At 40.5% G+C, this 27,134-nt stretch overlaps 1 protein-coding gene across 1 annotated transcript in view; it reads left to right on the top strand.

The window, feature by feature from the left end:
- The window catches only part of Lama1 (laminin subunit alpha 1), a 165,121-nt gene that overhangs the window by 68,831 nt on the left and 69,156 nt on the right, over positions 1 to 27,134 (top strand). The window contains exons 15-29 of the mRNA XM_046467487.2: positions 108 to 219; positions 3,935 to 4,045; positions 11,563 to 11,690; positions 13,629 to 13,712; positions 14,479 to 14,690; positions 17,256 to 17,362; positions 17,677 to 17,857; positions 18,935 to 19,071; positions 20,065 to 20,301; positions 21,422 to 21,565; positions 22,030 to 22,209; positions 23,523 to 23,708; positions 24,804 to 24,931; positions 25,545 to 25,665; positions 26,706 to 26,843. Of these exons, the coding sequence (XP_046323443.1) occupies positions 108 to 219; positions 3,935 to 4,045; positions 11,563 to 11,690; positions 13,629 to 13,712; positions 14,479 to 14,690; positions 17,256 to 17,362; positions 17,677 to 17,857; positions 18,935 to 19,071; positions 20,065 to 20,301; positions 21,422 to 21,565; positions 22,030 to 22,209; positions 23,523 to 23,708; positions 24,804 to 24,931; positions 25,545 to 25,665; positions 26,706 to 26,843 (2,206 nt within the window). The remainder of the gene's footprint in view (positions 1 to 107; positions 220 to 3,934; positions 4,046 to 11,562; positions 11,691 to 13,628; positions 13,713 to 14,478; positions 14,691 to 17,255; positions 17,363 to 17,676; positions 17,858 to 18,934; positions 19,072 to 20,064; positions 20,302 to 21,421; positions 21,566 to 22,029; positions 22,210 to 23,522; positions 23,709 to 24,803; positions 24,932 to 25,544; positions 25,666 to 26,705; positions 26,844 to 27,134) is intronic.

Genomic DNA, 27,134 nt, shown 5'->3' with positions numbered 1-27,134 from the left:
CATGCCCATTCTGTTTGAATTAAATCTTTTAGGGACTCGTCTTCATTAAGGTGTAAGATGTGATTTGCAAGCATGTGAATCCTGTAACGACCTCTGTGTGTTTGTAGGTTGGATTCTGTCTCTCTGGACACAGCAAGCCCTAATGCTATAGACTTGGCAGTAGCCACTGATGTGGAGCACTGTGAATGCCCGCCAGGCTACACAGGGACATCCTGCGAGGTACCGCTCACCTCTCTTCCTGTTTTCTTCTTTTTGTTTTTTTTCTAAGGGGAAAATAGTGCACTGAAGTTAATCTAATGATGGAAGTTTGAATTTTAACTTTGGAAACCCAATGTTTGGTCCAGAGTTGATTGATTATAGGAATGGTGGAAGTCATGTGGTTTAAAGAAATCCATTGCTCTGCTAGGGGTGGGCTCTGGGACTCCTGGAAATGCCTGACTTCATGCAGCTCTCTTGCCTCAGTAGGAAGTTTGTACTACCTATGCCAGATTTTATATTTCTAGGGAGGACTGAACTTGATCATTTGAATATTTATAATCAACTGTGCAAGACCAGGAAGGCTTTAGACAAGGCGGACCCATTTTGAGACTTTTGATGGTCCCTGACTATTTTACTTTGGTGGGCTTCACCTCACATATGAAGTGTGCAGGTTCTATATCTGTGAATTGAATCAATCAGGGATTTCAATATATTCCAAGGAAGAAAATATTTCATCTGTACCAAAGTCTGTACAAATGTTTTTCTTGTCATTATTCCCTAAATAATACAACTATTTATACCATTCACATTGTAAAGGGTATTACAAATAATCTAGAGATTTAAAGTATACAGGATTGGGGTGCAGTGACGCATACCTGTAAGCCCAGCAGCTTGGGAGACTGAGGCAGGAGTATTGCAAGTTCAAGGCCAGCTTTAGCCTTAGCGAAGCCATAAGCAATTAAGTAAAATCCTGTCTCTAAATAATATATATATATATATATACACATGTATATATATATATATGTATATATATATATATATAATTATGGGTTGGGGATGTGGCTCAGTGGTTAAGTGCCCCTGGGTTCAATCCTAGTACCAAAAGAATTTTTAAAAAATAAATATAAATGAGTAAATTATACAAGAGAATATGCGTAGATTGAATGCAAATATTATGCAATTTTATAAAAGGGACTTTAATATGCAAGAATCTTGGCATCTGTGGGGATTTTGGAGCAAATCCTCATGAATACCAAAGATAACTGTATATGAAAATACATTTGTAATCAGAAATAAAAGTATTAAAATTATTTGGATACAAGTATTTATAACAACTCTCTCATACTGAGAACTTCCTGCATACTGGCAGTGTGCTAAGCTCTTTCCATGTGTTATCTATCTGAATCCTGACTGCACCCATGTGTGATAGGGACTTCAGATATTTTCTTTTCCAAACTGAGGCACAGTAACATTCAGTAACTTGACCGTGGCCACACAACTAGGAATGATCATATTTGGATTTGAGCTTCATCTACACTGTTCACCACCACTGTATGATCCTGCTTTCCACATGTTCATGACTGACAATTATGAACAATTGTGCTTGGCTTGATTTATTGGCAATCATATTTACAAAGTGAGAATATTTAATTTATAATTTGTTTCTATTAATCTCTATCAGTCACAAACTTTGTAGTTAATAAAGTTAGCCTAATGTCTCATGATGTAGATATTAAACTAAATAGTCCTATTTTAAATATTTTGCATGGGTTTTTTGTTTGTTTGTTTGTGAAACCAAATTAATGGGGTTTTTTTTTTTAGGTTTGAAGCACGGGTTTTTAAGCCCAGCAATTATTTCCATTCCTAAGCATTGTGTGCATAATGTTTAATGGGTAAATGATCCTAACTAAGGCCACCTGAGTCTATGGGCTGTGAAGTAGGAGAGCAAGGTCAGGCTATGGAGCAGGGAAACCCTGCAAGTAGAAGCCAGACCAGCTGAAGCAGGAGGGGGCAGCAGAGAGAAGCTTAATTTGTATAGTGGTGACTCTGTGTCTGAGAGTAGTTCTAGGAACCCCCCAGATCTCCAAATCTGCAGATGCTCAAGTCCATTCTATAAAATAGTATAGTTTGAAAATAACTTAGGCACACCCCCCTGCATACTTTGTCACCTCTAGATCTCTTATATTACCCAACACAATGTAAATGGTATATAATATAGTTGCTATACTACATTGATTAGGGGTAATGACAAGAAAAAAAAATGTCTGAACACATTCAGTACAGATGCATATCTCCATTCCTTGGTTGGTTAAATTTGTGCATGTGGACCCTAAGGATATGGAGGGCCAACTTACACATTTGCAGGCTTTTTGTTAAGTAGAACTTATTCTTTAACCAAACTGTTACTTGGAAGCTGCTTGGGCTAGGGATATAGCTCAGCTGGCTGGATACAGTGGTGCATGTCTGTAATCTCAGAGGCTCCAGAGGCTGAGGCAGGAGGATCACAAGTTCAAAGCCAGCCTCAGCAAAAGCAAGGCACTAAGGAACTTAATGCCTCTAAATAAAATACAAAATAGGAATGTGGATATGACTCAGTGGTCAAGTGCCCCTAAGTTTAATCTCTGCTACCCAAAAAAAAAAAAAAAAAAGAATCAGGCAGCTGTTGGTAGGGGATAGAATTCTCTACAGCACTGTAAGCTCCCATGCAGACCTCTGTGGCAGTGCCCACCCAATGTCCATCTGCTGATGAGCCCCCTCTCTCTGAGGGGCACACAGTTGAGTGGAGATGTTAGAGGACTTCCTCAATGCCTCGTGTCTTTACAGATTTTTTTTTCTTTTTAGTACCAGTGATTGAACTCAGGGGTACTCAACCAGGTTACTTTTATAATTAAAAAAAAAAAAAACTCCAAGAATTTCTTAACAAAATAAAAACTAGTCCCAACTCTCCTTTCATTCCCCCCACAGGAGGATGCTGACTTCTAAATTAATCATTCCCAAATCTGCCCTCTAAAGGCACTTTGTATCTGCTACAGCCCTTGGCAGTTGGCTGGGGACATGGCCAAGGAAGTGGCCCCACCTGGCTTTGAGTCACTCCACCTGCGCACTGGGCACTATGCAAGTGTCTGTGTCCCATGCTCTGCATCTGTAGAGCCGAGATGCAGTCTCTCAGGGTTGTGATGAGTTAAATGAATTATTGTATGTGGGTGTTCACTGACCCAGGTTGCCTCTCCAGGTTTAGCTCATGTACAGAACACCTGCAATATTTGCTCAATTAAATTGCTGCAGTGTGACCCAGACCTGCCCTTGAACGCATGCATTGTATGATGGTAACCTTGAATGAATTATAATCCTAGGGGGAAAAATAAAGTTGAGAGGAAAACAATCGTCTTAATGGAAATGCTGGCTAGATAGTGCTACATCATTGGTAGTTAAAGAATACTGCAAAGGCCAGGCACAACAGTGCACACCTGTAATCCCAGCAACTCAAGAGGCCTAGGCAGGGAGATTGCAAGTTCAAAGCCAGCTTCAGCAACTTAACGAGGCTCTAAGGAACTCAGCAAGACCCTGGCTCAAATTTTTTTAAAAAAATTAACATTTTTTTAAAAAAATGTACTGCATGCATGCCTGGGATGCCACAAAGTTGTATGTTGAACCATGAAATAACCATTAAGTTTTTGTGAGCATGTTTTCACCTTTCAAATGAAACAAGGAACTGGAGTATAGTGCCTAGTGGCCCAATTTGGTAAGTTTACTGAAAATTCCTGAATTGCACAATTAAAATGGGTAGATTTTTGTGGCATGTCAATGATATCTTAATGTTTTAAAAGTAGAAAAAAAATGTTTCTGTGCACATGGAAAACTGAGCCGCTGATTTTTCAACTATGTGGGAAAGCAGATGATTCCTATAATGTGCAAAGCTGCATTCATGGACACAGGTGCCACCCTTCTTTTGCAGTCCTGCCTCTCTGGCTATTATCGAGTTGATGGAATACTCTTTGGAGGAATCTGTCAGCCCTGTGAATGCCACGGCCACGCGTCAGAATGTGATGTTCATGGAGTTTGCTTTGTGAGTTTATTTCTGAAACCTCCAGGTGTCCCCTCTTACCTGACCCAGAACTTTGTGCTGTGTAAAAGAGATTTCTTCACAAATTGCCTGGATGCCAAAGGAAATTTGCAGATTTAAATTCATGTCTCAAAACATTTCCTACCTTTTTTTAACCTTTAAAAGAAAAAAAGGTTACTTCAGTGGAACAGGTTGAACATCTTTGTTCTGAAAATTTGAGCATTAGGAAATGCTCCAAAATCTGAAACTTTTTGAGCAAGGACATAAAGCCTCAAGTGGGAACTTCCACACCTGACCTTTTTAAGGAATCAGTCAAAATGCAGGCACACTAAAATTATCACATAGCATTACCTTCAGGCTGCGTGTTTTAAGATGTATATGAAACTTGAATTAATTTCCTGTTTGGATTTGGATCCCATCCTCAAGACACCACATTGTATATATGCAAATATTCCAAAATTCAAACCACTTTTGGTCCCAAGGAATACTTCACCTGCATTGAAAAAGGAATATGAAATATCTTTCCTTTTTTAGTATTAGAACAATGAAAAGTCATTGCTTAGTAAAATTATAAAGCAATATAAAATTGTCCACTGTTTAAATACAAAGGATTCATATTTCAAACAGAAGTGCTAGTATTTTTAACATTACGTTACATAGTATACTACAAGAGGAGTAATAAAACTTCTAATAATCACACTCATTTGAACAATATATAATGCTTTACGATTACTTTGAATAAACTCTTCAAACAAGTATCTCTTTCATAAGCACTATGAGTTGAAACAGGGCTTACCAAATATGTAGTTAATCTTGAGAATGAACTTTTAGGGCAGATACAGGGTGAGACTTGCTTCTTAGCTTTAGTGAGGAATTCTTTTAGTCCCTTCTGCCTTGAAGCCAGGCCACCCTCTGGGTTCTAATGGACTCACTCCTCAGAGATGGAGTGATTGTGCTTGCCAGTAGACTCTGCCCTATTCACGAGACAGGAAACTCACGCTCTTTCAGGAAGAGATTGATTGAGTCCCAGCGCTAGGGAAAATTAATTACCAGAGCCCTAGAGAAGAGCTGAAGCCCTGGTGCCCCGGATTGCTTATTCTCTCTCGAGACTCATTTTTCTGTCTTCTGTAAGGAAAGTCCCCATTTTGCTCTGTGTTCTTTTATCCACATGGAATAAGGCGTCTGTAGGAATTACTTGAAGTGTGGCTTGCAGGCAGACTCCGTCCCTCTAGGATGGGTTCCTCAGGTGCACCAATTCCAGCAACTTGGGGATGTTTGTGTTTTTTGCTTCTCTATCTCTGCCTTTGGGTTTGCAAGGCCAGCTTCTCAAGCCTCCCACCAGTCATGGAGGTACAGATAGTCACTTTAGGTACAGCTAGTCTGAAAGTATATCATTCTCATGCTTCTGTAAATGTTTCTAGAACTACATGCTAAATATATTAAATATGTACTAAATATACTCACTTTAAGTGAACAGTATATATATTAAGTATGTTTAATAGTAACTACCCTTCAAGTTCTTCTTATGATAAACATAATGATGATTTTTAGAGTTTTAAGCATTTTGGAGGGAACAGTTTTAGATTTAGAGGAGAGCTGCAGGCATAAAACGGAGAATTCCCGGATGTCCTTTACCCAACATCCCCAGTGCTAACATCTCACATAACCAGAGTAGTTATCAAAACTGAGACCTTCACATGGGCACCATATGATCAGCTAAACCACATACTGCCTTCCTACTTCACCAGTGTTCCCAGCCCTCTCCTTTTCCTTTCTAGGAACAAACCTAGGACCCCACATGGCACTCTGTGTCCTTGTCTCCTTAGCCTCCTCTGTCTGGGCAGCTCCTCAGTCTTGTCTTTGTGACTCTGGTAACTTGAAGTGTGGTGGAGTGGGGTGGACATTCTGTGGAATGGCCTCAGCTAGGGCTTGCCTCTTGCTCTGCATTTTGGTCAGCTCTTTTTGTTGCTGTGACCGAAAGACAAGAACGAGTACAGGAAGAAATGTTTATGTGGTGGCTCATGGTTTCAGAGGTCTCTGTCCATAGATAATCGGCTCCATTTGCTCTGGGCAAGAGGTGAGGCAGAACATCAAGGCAGAAGAGTATGGAGGAGGAAGGCAGCTCAGTAGACGGAACAGACAAAATATAAGCAACTTCAAGGGCAAGCCCCCAGCAACCTACCTCCTGGAACCACACCCAACCTGCCTACAGTTACCACCCAGTTAATCCCTATCAGGGAATTAGTGCACTGATCAGGTTAAAGTTTTCATAACCCAGTCACTTCACCTCTAAACTTTCTTTATTTTTGCACACATTGGCTTTGTGGGAACACCTCATATCTAATCTATAACACTTTGCTATGACTGGGTTGAGGTTTTACAATTTTGACAGAGGACATGGAGGTGAGGTACCATGTCAGCCACGGGTACAGGGGCCTTCTTCTTGGGGCTGTTAGCTGTGTCCCCTCAGATAAAATGATGTCTGCCAGGCTTTTCCACTCTTCAGTGGTAACTGAAAATTTACCACTTTTCCTTTTTAAACAGTTAAATTTGATTTAATTTTTTTTGAGGAGGGGGAGTGGTGAAATAAGAAAAAAATAGGTGGGAAATTAAGAATTTATTGATTTAATCTGATTTTGCTTTTTTTTTTTCCTATTCTGTTTTGAAAAGAACTACTTTCCTCAAAGAGAAGGAAAGCTCAATCTGGACCTTTGATTAGGAGAGTTACAAGCATAAAACATCCAACAGAGATATTAGAAATGAACATAAGCAAGCATTTTTAAAGGATTGCATTTATTTTTCATAATACCTTTAGCTTGACCAATGGCCATTTAGCAAAGCCCATTGCATTTTGAATGATTTTTTTTTAATGATTGAAACTGAGGTCACGTGGGGGATGAGAAGAATAAATGGGTCTGTGATGTTTCAACATGGGGCAGAGCTTGTTAAAATGTAGGATCTCGTACCCTGCCCCCCACCTCTGAGCTCCTGAATCAGAGTCTACAGGTAACTCATGTGACTTGTTGTTCACATTTGAGTTTAGAAGCTCTGCTCTGGGATAATCCTAAATAAAACAGGGATAAAATGATTTGATACCTAGCATTTTTAATACCAGTTTCAATTTGATATCTGGACATGCTTTTATACTCTCAAGGATTATATAAATATATGTACTTTATTTAAATTGCTGGATGGAAAATGACCAAAGTACCTAAAAATGAGGAGCCATCAAGAAAAGAGGTGTGCAAATGGGGGTCCTGGAGCCAAGTGCAGGCAGGCTGAGGAGAAGTGACTGAGCGAGCAGTAGCAGCTGTCAGTACAGAATGGGGACCCGGGGAGACCAAGTCAAGGAAGAGGAACCTGGGTAAACATGTGCAGAGGAGGGCTGTGTCATCCCTGTGAGCTGTGTGACTGCCTGGCCCATCTCTTTTCTCTTGTCCTGTACACCTCCTGTCCCCAAGTGGAACATTCCACACCATGAAACAAACTTTCATGCTCAAAGTTATTAAAAAGATTTTATAAACTTACCTCTAAGCTATGTGTATATGAAACAAATCCATTTTGTGTTTGGACTTGGATCCATCTCAGAGATACCTCACTATGCTTATGCAAATGCATTATGTTTATGCAGACCCCAAATCCGAAAAAATAAAAAATCCAAAACACTCTGGTCACAAGTATTTTTGGATAAGGAGTAACCCAACCTTTTATCATCTTTCCGCAGCCTGTGGAACTGTTTTTATCATTTTTCTAATCAGGTGTGCTTGCTGACAAAAATCTCTTTTGTTTGTTTGGAAAAGGCTTTTAAACATCTTTCAATTTTGAAATTTGTTTTTGCAGATTTGTCTTTGGGTGTTCTGAAGTTGTTCTGTTGGCTTTGGCCTGTCTTGTCTCAAATGAGAAGTTGCTGTTCATTCCTTTGTATGTCAGGCAGTGTGTTGTTCTGTCTTTGCTTTTCCCCTGCCTACCTTTAAGATTTTCTCTTCTTCCCTGGTTTTGAACCATTGGACTGTGTGCCTTGATGAGGTTTCTAACCCTTTTTCTTCTTGCAGGTTGTTGAGCTTCTAGAATTTGTGGGTTTGTATTATCAGATTTTAAAAAAAGAGACTAAATATCTTTTCTGCTCCCTCTGTCCTGCCCTCCCACTGATGATCCCATTGCCCATGATGCTGCTCCATGATGACTGAGGCTGGGTCCTTTCAGGTTATTTCCCACGGAGGGTTGGAGTTTCTATTGCTGTCTTCAGATGACTGGTTCTTTTCCTGTGCATTGTCTAATCATTCAATCTTTCATTTAGGTTATGGTCTTTTCTCAGTTTGGAAAGTTCTGTTGGCTCCTATTTCCTGTCTTGCCTTTCTTTCTTCCTGTGTTTGTTTCCCTTTAAATCTTTGAAAATGTTTATAACTTTAAAATTGTTTACCATAATATTATTATATATTTATGGCATACTGTATGCTAATTTGATACATTTTTATGTACTGGGAACCTTTGGACTCCTCAAGTTATTTTGAAATATATCATAGACTACAAGTATGCTACTGTGCTATAAAACACCAAAAATAATTCCTCTGGCCTAATTCCATTACCTAACCACTTTCTATCTTTCCTCCTCTTCCTGGCCTCTCATGACCACTCTTGTACTCTTTTATGAGATCAACATTTTTAGCATCCACACATGAGTGAGATTGTGTCTTATTTGTCTTTTTGTTCATGGCTTATTAAAATCAACACAGTGTCCTCAAGTTAGCTCTTGAAATGCCTGTAGATTCCCTCAACTTTGCAATTTCTGGGTATATTTCTAATGACTCATTTTTGTCCTGATTATGGATTAGTGCTTCTAGTATATTTTAGCTCAAAGATTTTGTCAAAAATCTTATATTTGGAAATAACCTTAAATTTACCCCCAAAGTTGTAAGAATAAGAATAGTACTTGGAATACCTACCGTTTACTCAAATTCCTCTATTACTAATATGTCCCTTATTTGTTTAATAAATCTATTTATCCATCTATCTAGTTGTGATTATTTTTTTCTAAACGTCTTGGGAGAAAGTTTCCTGTGGCCATTTATCTCTAAGTATTTCAGTGTACATGTCCTGAGAATAAGAATATTCTCTTATATGATCATGTTACATTTATCAATGTAAGTAAATTGAGCACTGATGACTCTCCTTTTTCTAATCTGCCATTCATTTTTCGTTTCTGCCCATGGACCCAATACTTCCCTGGACAGCAGAATTTTCCCCTCCCATTCTGAGCTCCTGAATCAGCCTCCATCTGGGGCTGTATATTGCATTTTATTGCCATATTTCTTTAGGATCCTTTAATCTGGAATATTCCCACAGCTTTTACTTGTCTTTATGACACTCGCACTATGAAGAATACAATCCACAATTTGAAAAACAGAACATCCTTCATTTTGGGTTCTTTTGTTCTTTTCTCATGACTAGAGTTAGATATTTCAGTCCAGAATGCTTGTCTACTGTGGTGTCTTTCTCAGAACAACCTGTGGGGAAGCTCACCGTGTCTGTCTTCCCCTCACGGGTGGTACTAATTCTACTATTCTTTCCTTTTGCAATTAGTAAGCTGTCTGAGGGAGTCACTTTTCCATATTTTTATTGATGCATTATATTTGTACTTAATGGTGGGATTTGTTGTTACGTATTCAGATATGTGCACAATATAACAGTTTAATTTGGTCGATATTGTTGCCCAGTATTTCCCCTTTCCCTTCCCTCCTCCCTCCTCCTGGTGCCTTTTCTCAACTCTTCGGATTTCTCTTCAGTTTTCATGAGATCCCCCACCCCTTTCTTTCCCTTTTCCCTCTCTAGCTTCCATGTATGGGAGAAAACATACAACCCTTGCTTTCTGACTTGGGCTTTATTTCGCTTAACATAATGCTCTTAAGTTCTATCCATTTTCCTGCAAATGATATAATTTAATTTTTCTTTGTGACTGAATAAAAATCCATTACATATATATATATATATATATACACTACATATATATGTATGTATATATGTATATATATATATAGACATGCATACACCACACACATACACCACATTTTCTTTATTCATTCATCAGTTGACAGATACCTAGGCTAGTTCTGTAGTTCAGCTCTTGTGAATTGTGCTGCTATAAACATGGGTATGCATGTATCACTGCAGCACACTGACTTTAATTCTTTAGGATAAATACCCAGGAGGGGTACAGCTAGTCATATGGTGATTTCATTCCTAGTCTTTTGAGGAATGAAGGGCATGCAAAACTACTGTTCCTCATCAGAATTCCCCCTTATATTTAGTAGTCCAGTGATCCATCCTTGCCTAACCGGTACTTATACAATAATATATGCACAAGGATGACCCTTAAATTAAGCTCCTCTGCCATCCTGCTCAGGGGCATGCAGCAGCCTGTTGCTAACAAGAACCTCCCCTGTCTGCATGTGGTCACTCATTCATCTGCTTGTCATCTTTCTGGACTCATGGATTCTAAACATGCCCAGATGTGGCCAGTGGGTATCCAGTCTTTTTTTTTAATTGCATGATGCATGTTGTTTAATGAATATTGGTATGTTGCTGAGTTTCTGGATTTTTTTGCTTTCTTTTTAAGAATGTGGGAGTTTGTTTTGACCAGCAGTGAAATGATAGCAGGTCACCTTGGAGGCTTCAAGGTTTGTTCTAAGCTTTTTTTATGGAGGATTTTGATAGCTTTTTCTCTGCGGCAGGTTTCTTTTAGGCTCTCCAATGGTCTGGGTATTTCACAGGGTCTCCCCTCACTGACCGGTCAGAATTCTGATGTCCCTCAGTTCTGTGTTCTGAATTTTTTCCTCTTACAGCTCCTCTGTGTTGCTTTGGCTAATTGAGGTTCCATTCTACATAAAAACTCTTAGTATTCAACATTATTTAAAGGGGTCTGGTGTGCAGATTTCCAGGTGTGGGATTTGTTGTTACATATTCAGATATGTGCACAATATAACCATTTAATTTGGTCAATGTTGTTTTCCTCTGTTTTTTTTCCCTGCAAAACCCTAGTATTCTTCCCCAAATCCCACCTGGGCCAGCCCCTCCAAACCAAGACCTCCACCCCACCCCCCCTCCACTCAGCAAGATTTCCCGACTCTGCCTGGGCTCCCTCTGCCTAACAAGTGTCTCCAGGTCTCGGGAGTCCCCTGGTTTGCCTCCTTCCCCAGGCATCATGGACCTGTGCTTGCTGTTGGAGTGCCAGAAACCAGTTGTTCCATATATTTTGATCCACTTTCTAGGTGTTTCCCTCAGGTAGAGGAGTTTGGTACCAGTTACTCTGATACGGTCAAGGGGAAGTTCTTACTTAGGTCCCTCATTCATAGAAGTGACATTTTAAAAAATTAATCAATTAAAAAACAGGGAACCCTTCCTCCTGGAACTTGTTTTACATTTTGTCTTTTGTTGTTCACTTGGACTTCAGGCCATTTGTAGATAAATCTGAAAATCCTCCTAGGAAACCGGGGCCGATTCCCCTTTTCACATGTGTGTCCTAGGCATGTGCCCACAACACCACTGGGGACCACTGTGAGCAGTGCCTGCCTGGCTTCTACGGGGTGCCTTCCCATGGGACTTCTGGGGACTGCCAGCCCTGTGCCTGCCCTCTCTCCACAGCCTCCAACAAGTAAGTTTCATTCACCCACTAGCGGGTCCTGCCCGGCATGACCACTAAGATGTGTTCTAATGTCTTCAGAGCAAGACTGTGTGTAATTTGTGTGGATCTTGCTTAGCAGTAATTGATTCAGACTAGAGAGGGAGGGATGAATTATCTTCTTCAAAGAAAGTTTGACTTATTGAGTTACACCAGGAAAGGTGTATGATAGCAAGGACCTATGCATACTTTTTTTGTTCTTGGTCTTATATTGGTCATTATTTTTCTTACAAATATACATCTTGTGCCGACCCTAGGCTAGTAGGTAAGAGGGGATTCTGAGATGATTCAAATATAGTCCCTAGGTTTTTTTATATAATGATCAAAATTTGAAAATATGAGGCTGAGGGTCTGAATAAATGAATAAATGAATGAATCAGTTCAACAAACATTTATTAAGCTCCTGCTGTGTACTGGGTGTCACAGTAGATGCTCTAAATAGCAAACCATTCATCCATAGCTCCTGGTCCCAGGGAGTCAAGAGTGGTCAGTACTGTAGTAGTGGCCTGTCTACAAGACTGGGGGTGAGAGGGTAGAGGGAAAGCAGTGCTGAGCCTTTCTGGGCAGGTGCAGGGATGACTGAGGAGTGCTGCTCTCAGACCTGATGAAGGAGAAATTCAACAGGCAACACAGAAGAACATTCTAGGCAGGAGGACTCAAGTGTGCCAAGGCGTGGCAGGGTGAACATGAACATGTGCATCCTGTTTGAGTAATTGCAAATGAGCCTTGAACAGAAAGCAGAGGGGGAGGTTAAGTAGACATATTCGGCATGGAGTTGTATGTCCTGCTGGGACATGCATGTCCTTCGGGCCTGTGGTTTGAAATCTTCTTTCTCTCTCACTTGTTTACTCATTAGTACTCTTCCTCCATCCACTCCTAATCCCACAGGGATTTTTTTTTAACTCCAGTGTATAAAAAGATATTGTATTAGACTGTTTTCTATTGATATGATAAAGTACATGAAGCTGGGTAACTTATAAAGAAAAGAGGTTTATTTATCTTACTGGTCTGGAGATTCAAGGGCCTAACACTGGCTCCAGGTAAGCACTTGACAGCATCACAGTTGTAGGAATGTATGTGACAGGGAGAGACCACATGGTGAGATAGTATGTCAGAGAGAGAGAGACAGAGAGAGAGAGAGAGAGAGAGAGAGAGAGAGAGAGAAGGGAGGAGTGTGAGTCAGGTGTCAGACTCCTTTCTCTCAAGAAAATAACTCAGGTCCCAGGAGAACTGCCTTAATCTCTTCCAAGGGTTGTTTCCTGATTACCTAACCAACTCCCACTATGTCCCACCTCTTCAAGGCCATCCTGGGGATCAAGCTTTCAAAACATGAAACTTTGGGACACACTTAAACCATACCTAAACATCAGGGGTCTCTCATAAAGAAGTGGTGGGCCACTGTAAACTGTCCCCACAAAGGCCTCCCCTAGACTCAGGAATAGGCTTTGAAGGGATCTCAGCAGTGGTGGTCCTGGTGGAGACAGAGGACCCTCCTGCAATGCTGTGTTTGATGGACCATCTCCTGGCCTTGTGTTGGGCTGGGCTCTGCAGAGGCAGAAGGTCCACAGCCAGGGAACCCTTAGAGAGAGGGGAACCCCATGTACCAGGCAAATCTGAGCGGGCTTCCTGGAGGAAGCAGTGGCTGTGTTGGGAGATGGGGAGAAGAAAGTGCATTGCAGGCTGAAGGACAGAGGAGCAGGGAACAGCAAGTGTCCTTTCCCCAGAACATGGGACGAGGACAGAGGAGGCCCACAGGGTGGGCTGGGTGGCAGAGGCCCTGAGTTCTAGGTTGAGGACTGAGAACATGTTGAAAGTTTGTAAGGACATAAGTAGTGAAAAATCAGTATTATAAATATTTGGTAACTGGCAACATCTACTGGAAAATTGCATTCATTTCTAACATTTTAACAGTTTCAGTCCCACCTGCCATCTCGAAGGAGACGAAGTCATCTGTGACCAGTGTGCTCCGGGTTACTCAGGAGCTTGGTGTGAGAGGTACTCTGTGTCCAGCACTAACATTATTTTCTAAATTCAATGTAAATTTTATGTGCTTATTTTGAACTTTTATTTTTTAAATTTTAATCGACACACAATAACTCTCCATATTTATTTTGTGTGTATAATGTGTTAAAGATCAGATTGTTTTTAAATATGTAGTTAGGTGTGGTTTTGGAGTTTTCATGTATAATAATTATTTCATAGAATCGTAGAGAAAACCCGGTGTATCTGTTAAGAATATGAATGTTGAGACTTGCTGGGAGTTTTTAGAGGACAGTGTTCCACCTCCTGGAGTTCATCTGAGTTCAGACCAAGAACAATAAGAAACAGCGAGGAGCCAGGACTTACAGTCCCCATATTTGAATATCCAGATAATAGTAAAGACATTAGGTGGTTCTATTTAATAGTTGGTCTTCTGAGTCCTGAATGCCAGTGTTTTTTCCCATGGGTAAGTCTGAGTGCCCAACTCTGGCTCAGACCATCCAGAGCTGAGTGACATCCCCATTGGCCCTGGTGGGTTGGAGTTGGCCCTGGAGATGGTGCACGCCCACTGGATTTATGCCCCATTTTGGATGTGCTCCTGTTCATCACCATGGGTGAAGACAATATGTAACTTTCTGAATGTGGAGTCACATTCTTTCCACAGTAAATCTCAGGGAAAAGAGCCAGTCTGACTTATTAGCTATTCAGGAAGTCTCTGAAGAGTGGGGTGGCGTCTTGAGTAATTGCATTTATTTGATCCTGTTTTTCATCTTGGATACAGATGCGCCGATGGTTACTATGGAAACCCAACAGTACCCGGGGAATCCTGTGTACTGTGTGACTGCAATGGTAATGTCAACCCCTCTGAGCCTGGCCACTGTGACTCTGTCACTGGGGAATGCCTGAAGTGTGTGGGAAACACCGACGGCCCTCACTGCGAAAGGTGTGCAGATGGGTTCTATGGGGATGCTGTGACTGCCAAAAATTGCCAAGGTGAGTGCATGGGCTATGAGTTCAGGGTCATTATTTATCACCTATGAATCCCCATCCATCTACATACATGTGTCAGAAAGGGATCGGTCCATGAGGTGACCTTATCTTGAATGGTGCATATTTTCATGCTGGGTCTCTGGTTGAACAACGATAGACTGGCAACCGATTTCTTCCCTCTCTTCTCTCCATTGGCTTGATTAGTTGCTGTCCATGAAGGTCAGTGTCCTGGAAAGCTTGCACCCTTCCATTCAAGGAGAAGGGATTGCTTTCCAAAGTGCAGCTCTGTTTGCAGTAATTGAAAGGAAAGAAGGGTGATGTCCAAAGCAATCATGGATGTGGAGGACCATGGGGCTGCATGAAGCAGGTGGAATTTCAAGACACAGAGTGAGGCTCTTAAGCCTGAAATTGCTAACACATGATGTTGGCACAGCTTGGTGGTCTGTAAATAAACTACCTGACCCTCAGATTGCTTTGCTGAATTCTGCTTGGAGCCTTGAAGTTGTGAATCTTGTTGAACCTCACACTGAAGGTTGATTTTCATTTACCTGAGTCGACCTAGCTCTAGCACCAATTAAGCCCTTGGAAGTTTTTTCCTCCCCTTTGGCACAGTCTTTAAGGAGTGAATGAATACAAATGGCAGTTATTAATTTTGATAATTTCATGTAAATCCTTGTCTTGCTCTGATATTGCAATATGGAGACACAAGAGGGTGCTAGTGATACAGAAAAAAATATTTCACAGGCATCCATTAAAAGATGGAAAATGTTTCACAGCCCTGGGCCCATCCCACTTCAACAGTGTGGCCACTTTAATTGGAATTATAGGGAGAGAGACTTCAATGGGTCACATTCTGCAGAAAGATCCAGTGAGATGAGGATTGAAATTTGCTCGCTGAAGTTAGCACCTGGGACATCTCTAGAGAGTTTAGGAAGCAGAGCTTTAGCAGACTAGGGGCCAGGAGGACACAAAGCAAGAGTTTGGATGGACAGATGTGCTAAGGGGAAGGAAAGACAATAGGGATGCTGGGAGATGTCCCCTCAGGTGAGAGGTAAGAGGCAAGGTGTGTGTGCACACGTGTCTTGTATTTGGTGGGAGACAGATGAATGTGTGCTGAGAAGTTAGTGGAATATTCAGGGACACAGCAGAAGGTCCCTGAAGGGAAGCAGTGAGTGGGGTCCCAGCATTTTGCTGGGCTCCTACAGAAGCTGCAATATTAGCCCACTTACACCAGGGAAAATGGAGGGCCAGAGAGAGGCACCTCTGCGTGAGCAAGGCACTGGTCTTCACTTATGGAGGCCGATTCCAGTGCCTTTCTCTGACCATCCCCAAGTTCCAGTGCCTCCCCCCTGCTGCTGCACGCTGCCTCACACTGTGCCTGGGCTTTCAGTTACCCGTCAAGTTTTCCTTGACTTTTCCTACGTTGTGACACAGGTTGATTGTCCCTTATCTGAGATGCATGCCCAGATTTGTTCAGATTATGATTTTTTATTCGGATTTCAGAATATGCATACACATAACAACAATGTCCTGGGGAGGGGACCCAAGTTTAAACATGAAATTCATTTACTTTTCATATGCACCTTACGTGCCCAGGCTGAAGGCAATTTTGTGCACCACTTTTAGTGTGCCTGTCTTTTGACAGTGACTTAGTATATGAGGTCAGATGTGGAATTTTCCACTTGTGGCATCATGCTGTTGCTCAAAAATGTTTGGATTTTGGAGCATTTCAGATTTTCAGATTAGGGATGTTCGACCTATGTCATATGGACAGATGTAGATTTTCAGAGCCAAACATTCATAAACAGTGCCTTGAATATTTTTGTCAGGGAACTTATTAAATACTATGAAAATTAAATAGTATGAAATATATATTACTGCTTGCCTTATAAATATAAATTAAACATTTTTGGACCTGTTAAATACCATCACTTTGAATAGCTGAGGGAATTCATAACTCTAAATGTTAATGCTGTAACCAGATAGAACTGAAATTCTATCATGAAACTACAAATGACTCAAGATTTTATAACAGAGAATGCTTCATTAAATTATGAAACATATTAATATATATGCTATTTAGATTGCTTTAACTGAGCTTTAAAATATTACATATATGTATGATTGCAATGAGGGTAGATGGCTAAATTGATTGATGTCTCTATTGCATGTTTTAATAAAAATTTGCTGACATATATTATCACCTTGTTCAAAAATTACATGGCAAACTCATGAGATCATTCAAAGTAGTTTGCTAATTATTATCTGAATAGCTTCAGTATTATTATCTGTTATTACTGAATGGCTTGAATATTCTTTTCTGATAGTTCTTTCCACTAAAACTGTTTTGGTTTACTCTACAAAAAAAATGCTAAAATTTTATTAATCACAGAATAATACTTATAATATACATATGTCTTGTCATGCATACATTATATATGTTCATTTGTTTAGCTTCACGATTGGGTACATTGAGTGTTTAACATTTTTTCCTTTGGACATTGAAGGAGCTGACTATAACTATAACCAGAAATGACCATTAATATGTCGTGTGTGTGTATGTGTTAGCCTGTGATTGCCATGAGAAAGGTTCCCTTTCCGATGTGTGCCATCTTGAGACTGGACTCTGTGACTGCAAACCCCACGTGATCGGACAGCAGTGTGACCACTGCCTGGTAAGATGTTAATGCTCAGTGCATGCAATTCAAGTATTGGTCAGTGATATGTAATTGACACCTTGACCTGGGTTCAAAGGAAAATTGAATTCATGGTAGTTGGAAAAGAGCTCAAGCCCTAGGCATGGCTGGCCCGTGCTGCACCTCACTATCTAGAGGGCACGTACCCACTGTGCAGAGGAGTGGAATCAAGTCATGAATACTTCATGATCCTATGGAGCAGCCTGTGTGTGATTTGGAAAACCTTCTAGCGTGTATATTGGCTTACTAAACCATGTGTTGGCTTGTGTGATTCTTCCCCTTTTGTGACGTAGCCAGGCTATTATGGGCTGGACACAGGACTTGGCTGCTTACCCTGTAACTGCAGCACGGCAGGCTCCGTGTCAGACGAATGCACAGAGGGAGGACAGTGTTACTGCATTCCAGGCGTGACTGGGAAAAGGTGCGACAGGTGTTCACATGGCTTCTATGCCTACCAGGATGGTGGCTGCACACGTAAGTTCTTGAGTTTCTTGTTTGAGACTTTACAGTGACTCCTTGGCACCTTCCTTTACTTTGGACTAATTTTTGTGGCATTTCTTTATTTTTTCTCTTTTTTACACATACAGGTTTTCATGCTTCTTTTTTTCTGTTTCTGATCTCTCTCTAGAAATAAGCTTAAAGTTCGGTTTGGAGCAACTAAGAACAGAGCAGGGAGGAAGAGCATAAGGAAAAGATTAACATTAAACAGAGACGAGTGGTGGGAGGGAAAGGGAGAGAGAAGGGAAATTGTATGGAAATGGAAGGAGACCCTCAATGTTACACAAAATTACATATAAGAGGTTGTGAGGGGAAAGGGGGAGGGAACAAGGGAGAGAATTGAACAACAACAGATGAGGTAGAGAGGGAAGATGGGAGGGGAGGGGAGGGGGGATAGTAAGGGATAGGAAAGGTAGCAGAATACAACAGTCACTAATATGCCATTATGTAAAAATGTGAATGTGTAGCCGATGTGATTCTGCAATTTGTATTTGGGGTAAAAATGGGAGTTCATAACCCACTTGAATCAAATGTATGAAAGAAGATATGTCATGAGCTTTGTAATGTTTTGAACAACCAATAATAAAAAAAAAAAGTTCGGTTTGGGCTCTGCTGCCTACTAATTGTGTGAGCTTGGATGAATTATTTAATTTCCCTTAGCCTTAGTTTCCTCATCTGTAAACTGGAGAGGCTAATTGTCATCTAAACCAAATCGTTTTTATAATAATTGTGTACGAAGTCCTTGACATGGAATTTGGCACATAATAAATGTTCAATTACATTAGGTCTATTTGTTCTTCTACCCACTGAGGTCTTTTTCAGTCTTTTCTCCATTTTTCCTACTCTGCCCCCCTGACCTTTCATCCAGAAGCATCTCCTGACTTAGAGGAACCTGCATGAGACATGGAGAGGTCTCTGAAATCTTGAGGTCTTTTAGAAACTAGAAGAATTATTCAGATTATTAATAAAAGGGACATAACTTGTAAAATCAACTCCCACCCCTTTAATTCCATCGATCATCCAGACCCATGATGATGTTTGTCTTTATTTCAGCCTGTGACTGTGCTCACACTCAGAATAATTGTGACCCTGAATCTGGAAAGTGCATCTGCCCTCCTCATACTTGGGGTCTGGAATGTGAAAAATGCGAGGAAGGGTACTGGGGTTTGGACCCGGAGCATGGGTGCCAGGTGGGTGCAGACATATTTGCATTTTCTTACCTGAGAGTCCCTAGGCTATGGCAAGTTTTGTTCCATCTCTTTTATTTATTTGGTTGATATAATAACTCAGTGCAGCTGTGCTCATGTTGTCCCAGCTACTTGAGAGGCTGAGACGGGAAGATCTCTTGAGTTCAGGAGTTCAAGACCAGTCTGGGTAACATAATGAAACCTGTCTTAAATAAATAAGAAAGATTTAGCACAGATTATTGGAATAAACCTGGAGAACGCAACACTCTTCAAATCCCTTATGTGGAGTTTTCTGCAAGAGCCCAATTGTAAAATTGATGGCTAGAAAAAAATCCCCAAATGTTTTTAGTGCCCTTTAAATATATTCTTCATGTACACAATTTTCCAAGAGAAAGTCATAAATCAGTTTATTAGGGGATTATGTCCAATCTTTGAGGGCTCTAGTTTTCCATGAGTAACTTCCCTTGGTTATATTTGGAGATAATTTGGTTTTGACAGTGGGAAAATATCTTGACCTCTAAAATAACTTCGCTAGATTGTTTGGAACCTATCGGATTTAATTTTAGTTCAGTTTTGGCCTAGTGTGCAAGTGTCATTAAGATGCACAAAGGAATCCAGGCACGGTGGCACATGCCTGTAATCCCAGCTACTCCGGAGGCTGAGGCAGGAGGATCGCAAGTTCAAAGCCTCAGCAATTCATCCAGGCCCTACTTAACTTTTAGCAAGACCCTGTCTCAAAAAAAAGCACAAATAATCCTACAATACAGTCCCTTTTGCCTTTTAGCAGATGGCAAAGTGGCTCCTTAGAGCACTAGTGAGAGAGATCAATTCATTTATATAATTTTTATACATTAGATATTTTTTTAAAAATCCAAATATGTGTATTGAATAGCATATGTGTATCTTATGTATTTTTTAAATGTATATTTTATAACATAAAATCTGCCTCTTTAGTTAATTTTAGTCTCTCTCTCTCTCTCTCTCTCTCTCTCTCAGGCCTGCAATTGCAGTCATGAGGGGTCAGCCAATCCCCAGTGTGACGTGCTTTCTGGTCACTGCCAATGCAAGAAGGAATTTGGTGGGCAGAGCTGCGATCAGTGTTCCTTGGGTTACAGAGACTTTCCTGACTGTGTTCCCTGTGACTGCGACCTGAGGGGGACACTGGTGGACACCTGTGACCTGGAACGGGGTCTCTGTAGCTGTGCAGAGGAAACCGGCACCTGCTCTTGCAAGGTATTTGCCATCCACCCTCCACTTCCTTCCTCCCCCCTTGTCAGTATGACTCTTGGGTTTTAGACTGTATGAGTTAGCAGCTAGATTTTGAACACTTCCTCTAATGGTTTTACTGTCTTTCTATATCTGAGTTTTAAGTCTACATATATTTTTCTAAAATGATGGAAATTTCTCAAAATAGAACTTCTGCCATTTATTACAAGCATCAAGTGATGGGACCACTTTGAAAAACAATTAGTTTCCTCACACATGTTCCAGTGGGCTGAGTGGCCAGTCTATCTTGAATATACAGGCAAAATAGCTAACAGGTTTTGAGAAGATTTGTGATACTATGATATGATATGATATGATACTATGATATGATATGATATGATACTGTGAAGTAGTATTCATACTCTTGTGTGTGCTGGTCAGACTAAAGGAAATTTATGTGTGTTGTAAGGTCTTAAGACTTCAATGCCATTTTTGATCTTGTGTGTGTCCCTTGGTTTTCCCAAAGTGCTTTGTTACTAGGAAGCCATTGTCACCTTCTCCGGTCCTTATACAAGGAGGTGAAATGAAAGAGGGTCAAGGATCAACTCCCACACAGAGATGTGGGAGTTGGGCAAGGGTCCAGGAGACACTCAAAACTTACTGTCATAAGTTTTGCCCTTATGACATCAGAATTCTGGGATGCTAATTCTGAATATGACAAAGGGGAATGTCATATACCACATCGTGGGAATCAGGGGAGCATCAGTATTTGCCTTGCCACATCTTAAGATAAGTGTTCTCATTATAGATGATCAGAACAGCAGGGTGTGCCTTAGCAATCACCTAGTCAGGCTCCTAGAATCACCTGGGGTCTCAGGGTGGGTTCTAAAGCATCCCAGGAGATGCTCATCAGAGACTCTATGTTCTCAAATTCTTCCAAGATAATTCTGAACATCAGCTGTGTTTGGGAATCACTGAGTCTTTGTGAGAATTGGGCCTACAGAGGTCAATTAAGTACCTCGCCTGAGAAAGCAGCAAGTTCAGTGATGCTTGTGGATCTAAGATTATTTTTGTATTTTATTTGTGTGTGCAGAAATCATATTTCCTCTTTTCAGACATTAATAAGTCCACTGTCTGTTCCCTTTAGGAAAATGTGTTTGGCCTCCAATGCAGCAAGTGTCAAATTGGCACCTTTGCCCTGCGTGCAGACAACCCTCTGGGATGCAGCCCCTGCTTCTGCTTTGGGCTGTCGCACCTCTGCTCGGAGTTGGAGGGATACGTGAGGACCCGAGTAAGTCACACAGAGAGATGTGAGAGTTGGGCAGGGGTCAAGGAGACACTCAAAACTTACTGTCGTTAAGTTTTGCCCTTATGACATCAGAATTCTGGGGTGCTAATTGGGTTAGTATAGGAGTCAGAGCTCCCCTTCTGCTGTCCAGGGAAACAGATGGAGCTTTCAGAGTTGCACCTTAGCTGATGTCAGACTCCATGTGGAGAGAAGATAGTAATCCCAACAGTCTCCTTCGTGTGATTGAACATTGCCGAGGGTAGCAATAGCTTGACCCCCATATACAGTAACTTAAAGCCCTTGCAGTTTCATTTTTAATCCAGATGTTTTGTTTAAAGGAAAAGCCCGCACTGTTCCTGTTTTAATCGTGAAGCTGTTCTGTTGGAGAGGCAGTGGTGGAATCTGACAAATCACACCTGAGCACTTGATTCACCATCTGAAGTACGTTTTCTTCTTTCCATGACTAGGTGACGCTGGACTCCAAACAGCCTCTTCTGCGTGTGGTTTCTCAGAGCAACCTGAAGGGCACCAGTGAGGGGGTGTACTACCAGGCCCCCGACATCTTGCTGGATGCCACCACTGTCCGTCAGCATGTCCACGGGGAGCCATTTTACTGGCGGCTACCAGAACAGTTCCAGGGAGACCAGGTAAGGCACCCACCCAACCTAGAATTGGTGCCCCTCTCCCTGAGGTGGGGGTTATGGATACAATTCAAAATCACATTCGGCATTTGTTTTTTGGGGGATTGGCTAACTTCACTTAGCATTATCTTCTCCAACGCCATCCATTTGCCTGCAAATGCCATGATTTTATTCTCTTTTTATTTCTGAGTAATATTCTATTGTGTAGAATGTTTTCTCTGATATAAGGAGGCTGATTCATAGTGGGTAGGGAGGGGGAGCATGGGAGGAATAGATGAACTCCAGATAGGGCAGAGGGGTGGAAGGGAAAAGGAGGGGACAGGGGTTAGCAGGGATGGTGGAATGTGATGGACATCATCATCCAAAGTACGTGTACGAAGACACGAGTTGGTGTCAACATACTTTATATACAACCAGAGATATGAAAAATTGTGCTGTATATGTGTAATAAGAACTGTAATGCATTCCACTGTCATTTATTTAAAAGGAAAAAAAAGGATTCAGAATCACAGTAGTCTGCACAGGTCTGTCATTAAAAGATGGGATTACTGGGCTGGAACTGTGGCTCAGTGGTAGAGCACTTGCCTAGCACATGTAAGGCATTGGGTTTGATTCTCAGCACTGCATATAAATAAATAAAATAAAGGTCCATCAACAACTAAAAAAGTATTAAAAAATAAAAGTGTGATTATTAAATCCCTTTTTCTAAGAGGAGATAAGAGGTGTTAATCATTTGCAAAAGTCCCCACAAATAGGGACTTTTCAAGTCTATTAATGTTTAAATCATTTTATTTTACTGTTTCCTTAAGCAATCCTTCAACAGACATATATTGTATTTACAAATATCAGCTCAATACCAGTCTGGGTACCTTTCATGCTCCAAGAAGCCCTTCTTGAGACATCATCACTCATTTTGGGGGGAAAATCCATATAAAATAGTTATGAAAGACATTGTTTGCATTTTTTTTTGCTTATCTAAACATTACAGTCTATGTGTGAATTCATCCTGACCTTTAATATTTGCAAATATATATTCACTGCTTCTGTAGAGATCATTTTTAATCCAAGGGAGCTTGAAAATAATTAGAATTGTTATTGCACTGATTTATTTTGGAGCCCACTTTGTTGGAATCATCAAGTAGAACTAAACAATCTATAATTGAGTAGAATTAGAATTAAGCAAATTCCAGACAAGACATTTCATATGTGAAATATATTTTTAAGATGCAAGATTTCTTTCATATGGTGGCAGATTTACAACAAAATGTTTTAAACCAAGGCTGCATCAGAAAGATAAACAATAATTTGTTATTCAATAGCTCCTGGCGTATGGTGGCAAACTAAAGTACACCATGGCCTTCTATTCCTCTGATGGCATCGGCACCTCCAATTATGAGCCTCAAATTCTCATCAAAGGAGGTCGAACCAGAAAGCAAGTCATTTACATGGATGCACCAGCACCAGAGAATGGCGTGAGACAGGACCAGGAAGTGGAAATGAAAGAGGTGACTATGATCTTTTAATATATGTTCCTTCAAGGTGTGATCTTTGCTATCTGTGTAATGAAAATTTGAAGTTACTAACAAGAAAATGAGAAATAAGACCTTGGTATTAAACTTCCCATGGGTTTAGCCAGACTTCTAAAACCTATTCCAATATCATACCCTCAGGAAAGATGCAGTAGTCTTTGTTTGTCCCACATTTTCCTTTACCCATGGTTAACTGAGCTATAGAAATACTAGGTGGAAAATTCCAGGAATAAACAGTTCATAAGTATAAATTGTACAGTTTTAGGGGTAGCATGACATAATCTCACACCATCCTGGTCTCTCCTGCCCAGGATGTGACTTATCCTATAGGCCAATGTGTCCACACTGTGTATGCTACCTGCCCATTAGTCACTTAGAAACCACCTAGGTTGTCAGACCAACTGTCACAGTATCACTGATTGAGTTCAGTTGACTCTTATTGTACTTAATAACAACCCCCATGCACAAAAGTAGTGATTCTGGCAATTTTATTACAATATATTGTTATAACTGTATTATTTTATTATTGTTGATGTCAATCTCTGTGCATAATTTATAAATTGAACATTGTCCTAGGTATGTGTGTACAGGAAAAAACATAGTATGTATGGGATTCAGTACTACATGAGGTATCCGATATTCACTGGGTGATTCTTGCAACAAGCCCCTAGGGATAAAGGGGTATTTACTGTATTTCTATTAATTTAGTGAGAATTGCACCTTAAATCCTTTATCTTGGTGCACTGACTTCAATCTGCATAGTCATGATGGTACAGAAATCTTTGGACTTTACTAGAATTCAGGTAGTGTCTCTTTATTCCTCCAGCACATGTTTATTGAACTTTCACCGTGTGCCCAGCACTATCTTTGGTGATGTCTGTCTATTGAAAATACTGCCACTACGCCTGCCCTGGTGGAGGTTACAGATCTTTGTCAATTAAACTTAATGACATGCCCAGAACAGAGCTCATTTATAAAGAAATTTATCATCAAATTTATATTTTCTCTATAAGGTCATTTGCCTGTGAGAATTTATACTCTTAATTTAATTGAATCTGTTCTTGTCCGCAGAACTTTTGGAAATATTTTAACTCTGTTTCTGAAAAACCAGTCACACATTCGGATTTTATGTCCATTCTTAGCAATATTGAGTATATCCTCATCAAGGCATCATATGGTCAAGGACTACAGCAAAGCAGGTACACAGAAGCTTCTAGAACTTCAAATGTTTTTTGATTTGATGTTGAACTGAAAGCATTGGACTCACCGTACTACATATATTATTAATATATGTATCTCTGTTCCTTATTCAAACTTTGCTAAATATTGATATCCTTATGGAATAGGATGTGTGAATTACAAATTATCTACTGGCCATGGTGTGTATATATAAAATATAAGTGGTGGAATCTTAGATGAAGATGAAATGAAAAAAAAAAAGTACTATTTTTTGCAGTACCCATTTCTTCTGACAATGTATAAAGAATATCGTCACCTACTCATTTGATATGTTAGCCTGTAAGAAACCCATTAAGTCTTGCCAAACCAGTACTTAAGTTGTCTTTCAAGTACACTTTCTGTAACATTATATTCAAGTTCTACAATGTTGGATGAGGGTCTTTGCTGTGTAAGGAAACTGCTGTTGCACTTTACGGCATTTTATTTATAATCATGAGAAGGAACTACTTCAAACTGGGAGGAAATCCTTGGTTTAATATATATGCAAATGTTAAGTCACATTCAGTGCTTCTAGAAAGTTTTTCAAGTGTTAACATCTCCTCTCTCTCTCTCTCCTTCACACCGGTTGCACAGAATCTCAAACATTTCAATGGAGGTTGGCACAAAGGCTACAGTGCTGCACCCTGAGGGAGAGGTGGCTTCCCTGTTAGAGAATTGTCTCTGTCCCCCGGGCACCGCTGGATTCTCATGTCAGGTAGGGAGACCGATTGAAATCTGTTCCCTGGTTTTGAATTGAATTGTGCTTGTTTACAGCAACTGAAAATGTGAAAAAGAAACTCATGTATATTCATGATGATCATTTTTTTCTTGAATTAAAATTTTTTTCTAAATTTTGTTCCAACCTATATTACATCAGATTTACCATCTTAACCATTCTTAAGTATAGACAGAGATCAGTAGTGTTAAGTACATGCACAGTAGTCCATGTACAGTAGTGTTAAGTACATTGGTTTAACCAATGTCCAGAACACTTTTCATATTGCACATCTGGAACCCTGCACCCATTCAACAACCGCCCATCCCCCTCTCCCCACCTCTACGGCCACCATTCTACTTTCGGTCTCCATGAACTTGAGCACTATAGGTTCCCCATATAAGTGGAATTGCACAGTGTTTAAATTTTTATGGCTGGCTCATTTTACTTGCAGAATGTCCTCCAGGTTCATCCATACTCTAGCCTGTGTCAGAATTTCTTTCCTTTTTAAGGCTGAATGCTACTCCACTGTATGACTATACTTATTTTATCTACTAAGTCTTCTATGGGCATTTGGGTTTTTCCCTTCTTTTGGCTATTATAAATACTGCTGTGAAAATACTGCTGTGAAAAGGGGCGTACAGATATCTCTTTAAGTTCCTGCATTCAGTTCTTTTGCATACATACCCAGAAGTGGAATGGCCAGATCATATGGGATTTCAGTTTTGAAGGAACCTCCATACCGTTTTGTACAGCAGCTGAACCATGTTACATTCCCTCCAGTGAAGCACAAGGGTTGCAATTTCTTCACATCCTCACCAACACTTGTTCTTTTCTGTTATTTTAATAGGAGGCACCCTAATGGGTGTGAGATGGTATCTCGTGGTTTTGATTTGCATTTCCCTCATGGCAGGGATGTTAAATGTTTTATGTGCTTGTGGGCCACTTGTATGTCTTCACTGGAGAAATTTGTTTAAGTCCTTTGCCCAATTTTTAATCAGATTGTTTTTTCTTCCCCCTGTCCTTTTGTATTCCTTCAGGACTGTGCCCCTGGGTACTACAGAGGGAAGCTTCCAGAAGGCAGTGGCAGGGGACCCCGCCCTCTGCTTGCTCCTTGTGTGCCCTGCAACTGCAATAACCACAGTGAGACTTGTGACCCCGAAACTGGGAAGTGCCTGGTATGCTTGTTTTGTGGGTGTTTGCCTAAAGTTTAGAACTAGCACAGGCACTGGAGTTTAAATTCCTGCTCTGTAGTCATACCAGTTCCTTGGTTCAGTGAGAGGTTAAATTTACCTAAACACAACATGTATTTCCTTCAGAAAGGCTTAACTTGGTGATCTGACAGTGCCAGTAGAAATTCTTTTATAAATCTTTCTCCCTCAATGAATTTGTTCGTGGGCATCAGTTGGGAGTTAGTTAAATGTGTCAGGCTTTGGGTTTTTTTTTTTTTTTTTTTTTTTTTTGTGTGT

This window comes from Marmota monax, unplaced genomic scaffold, assembly GCF_021218885.2.
Source record: "Marmota monax isolate L192 unplaced genomic scaffold, Marmota_monax_Labrador192_F-V1.1 WCK01_AAM20220418_F8-fsc00103, whole genome shotgun sequence".
NCBI classification, from domain to species: domain Eukaryota; kingdom Metazoa; phylum Chordata; class Mammalia; order Rodentia; family Sciuridae; genus Marmota; species Marmota monax.
The sequence above is the reverse complement of the archived record's forward strand: the minus strand, read 5'-3'. Positions and strand labels throughout refer to the sequence as shown.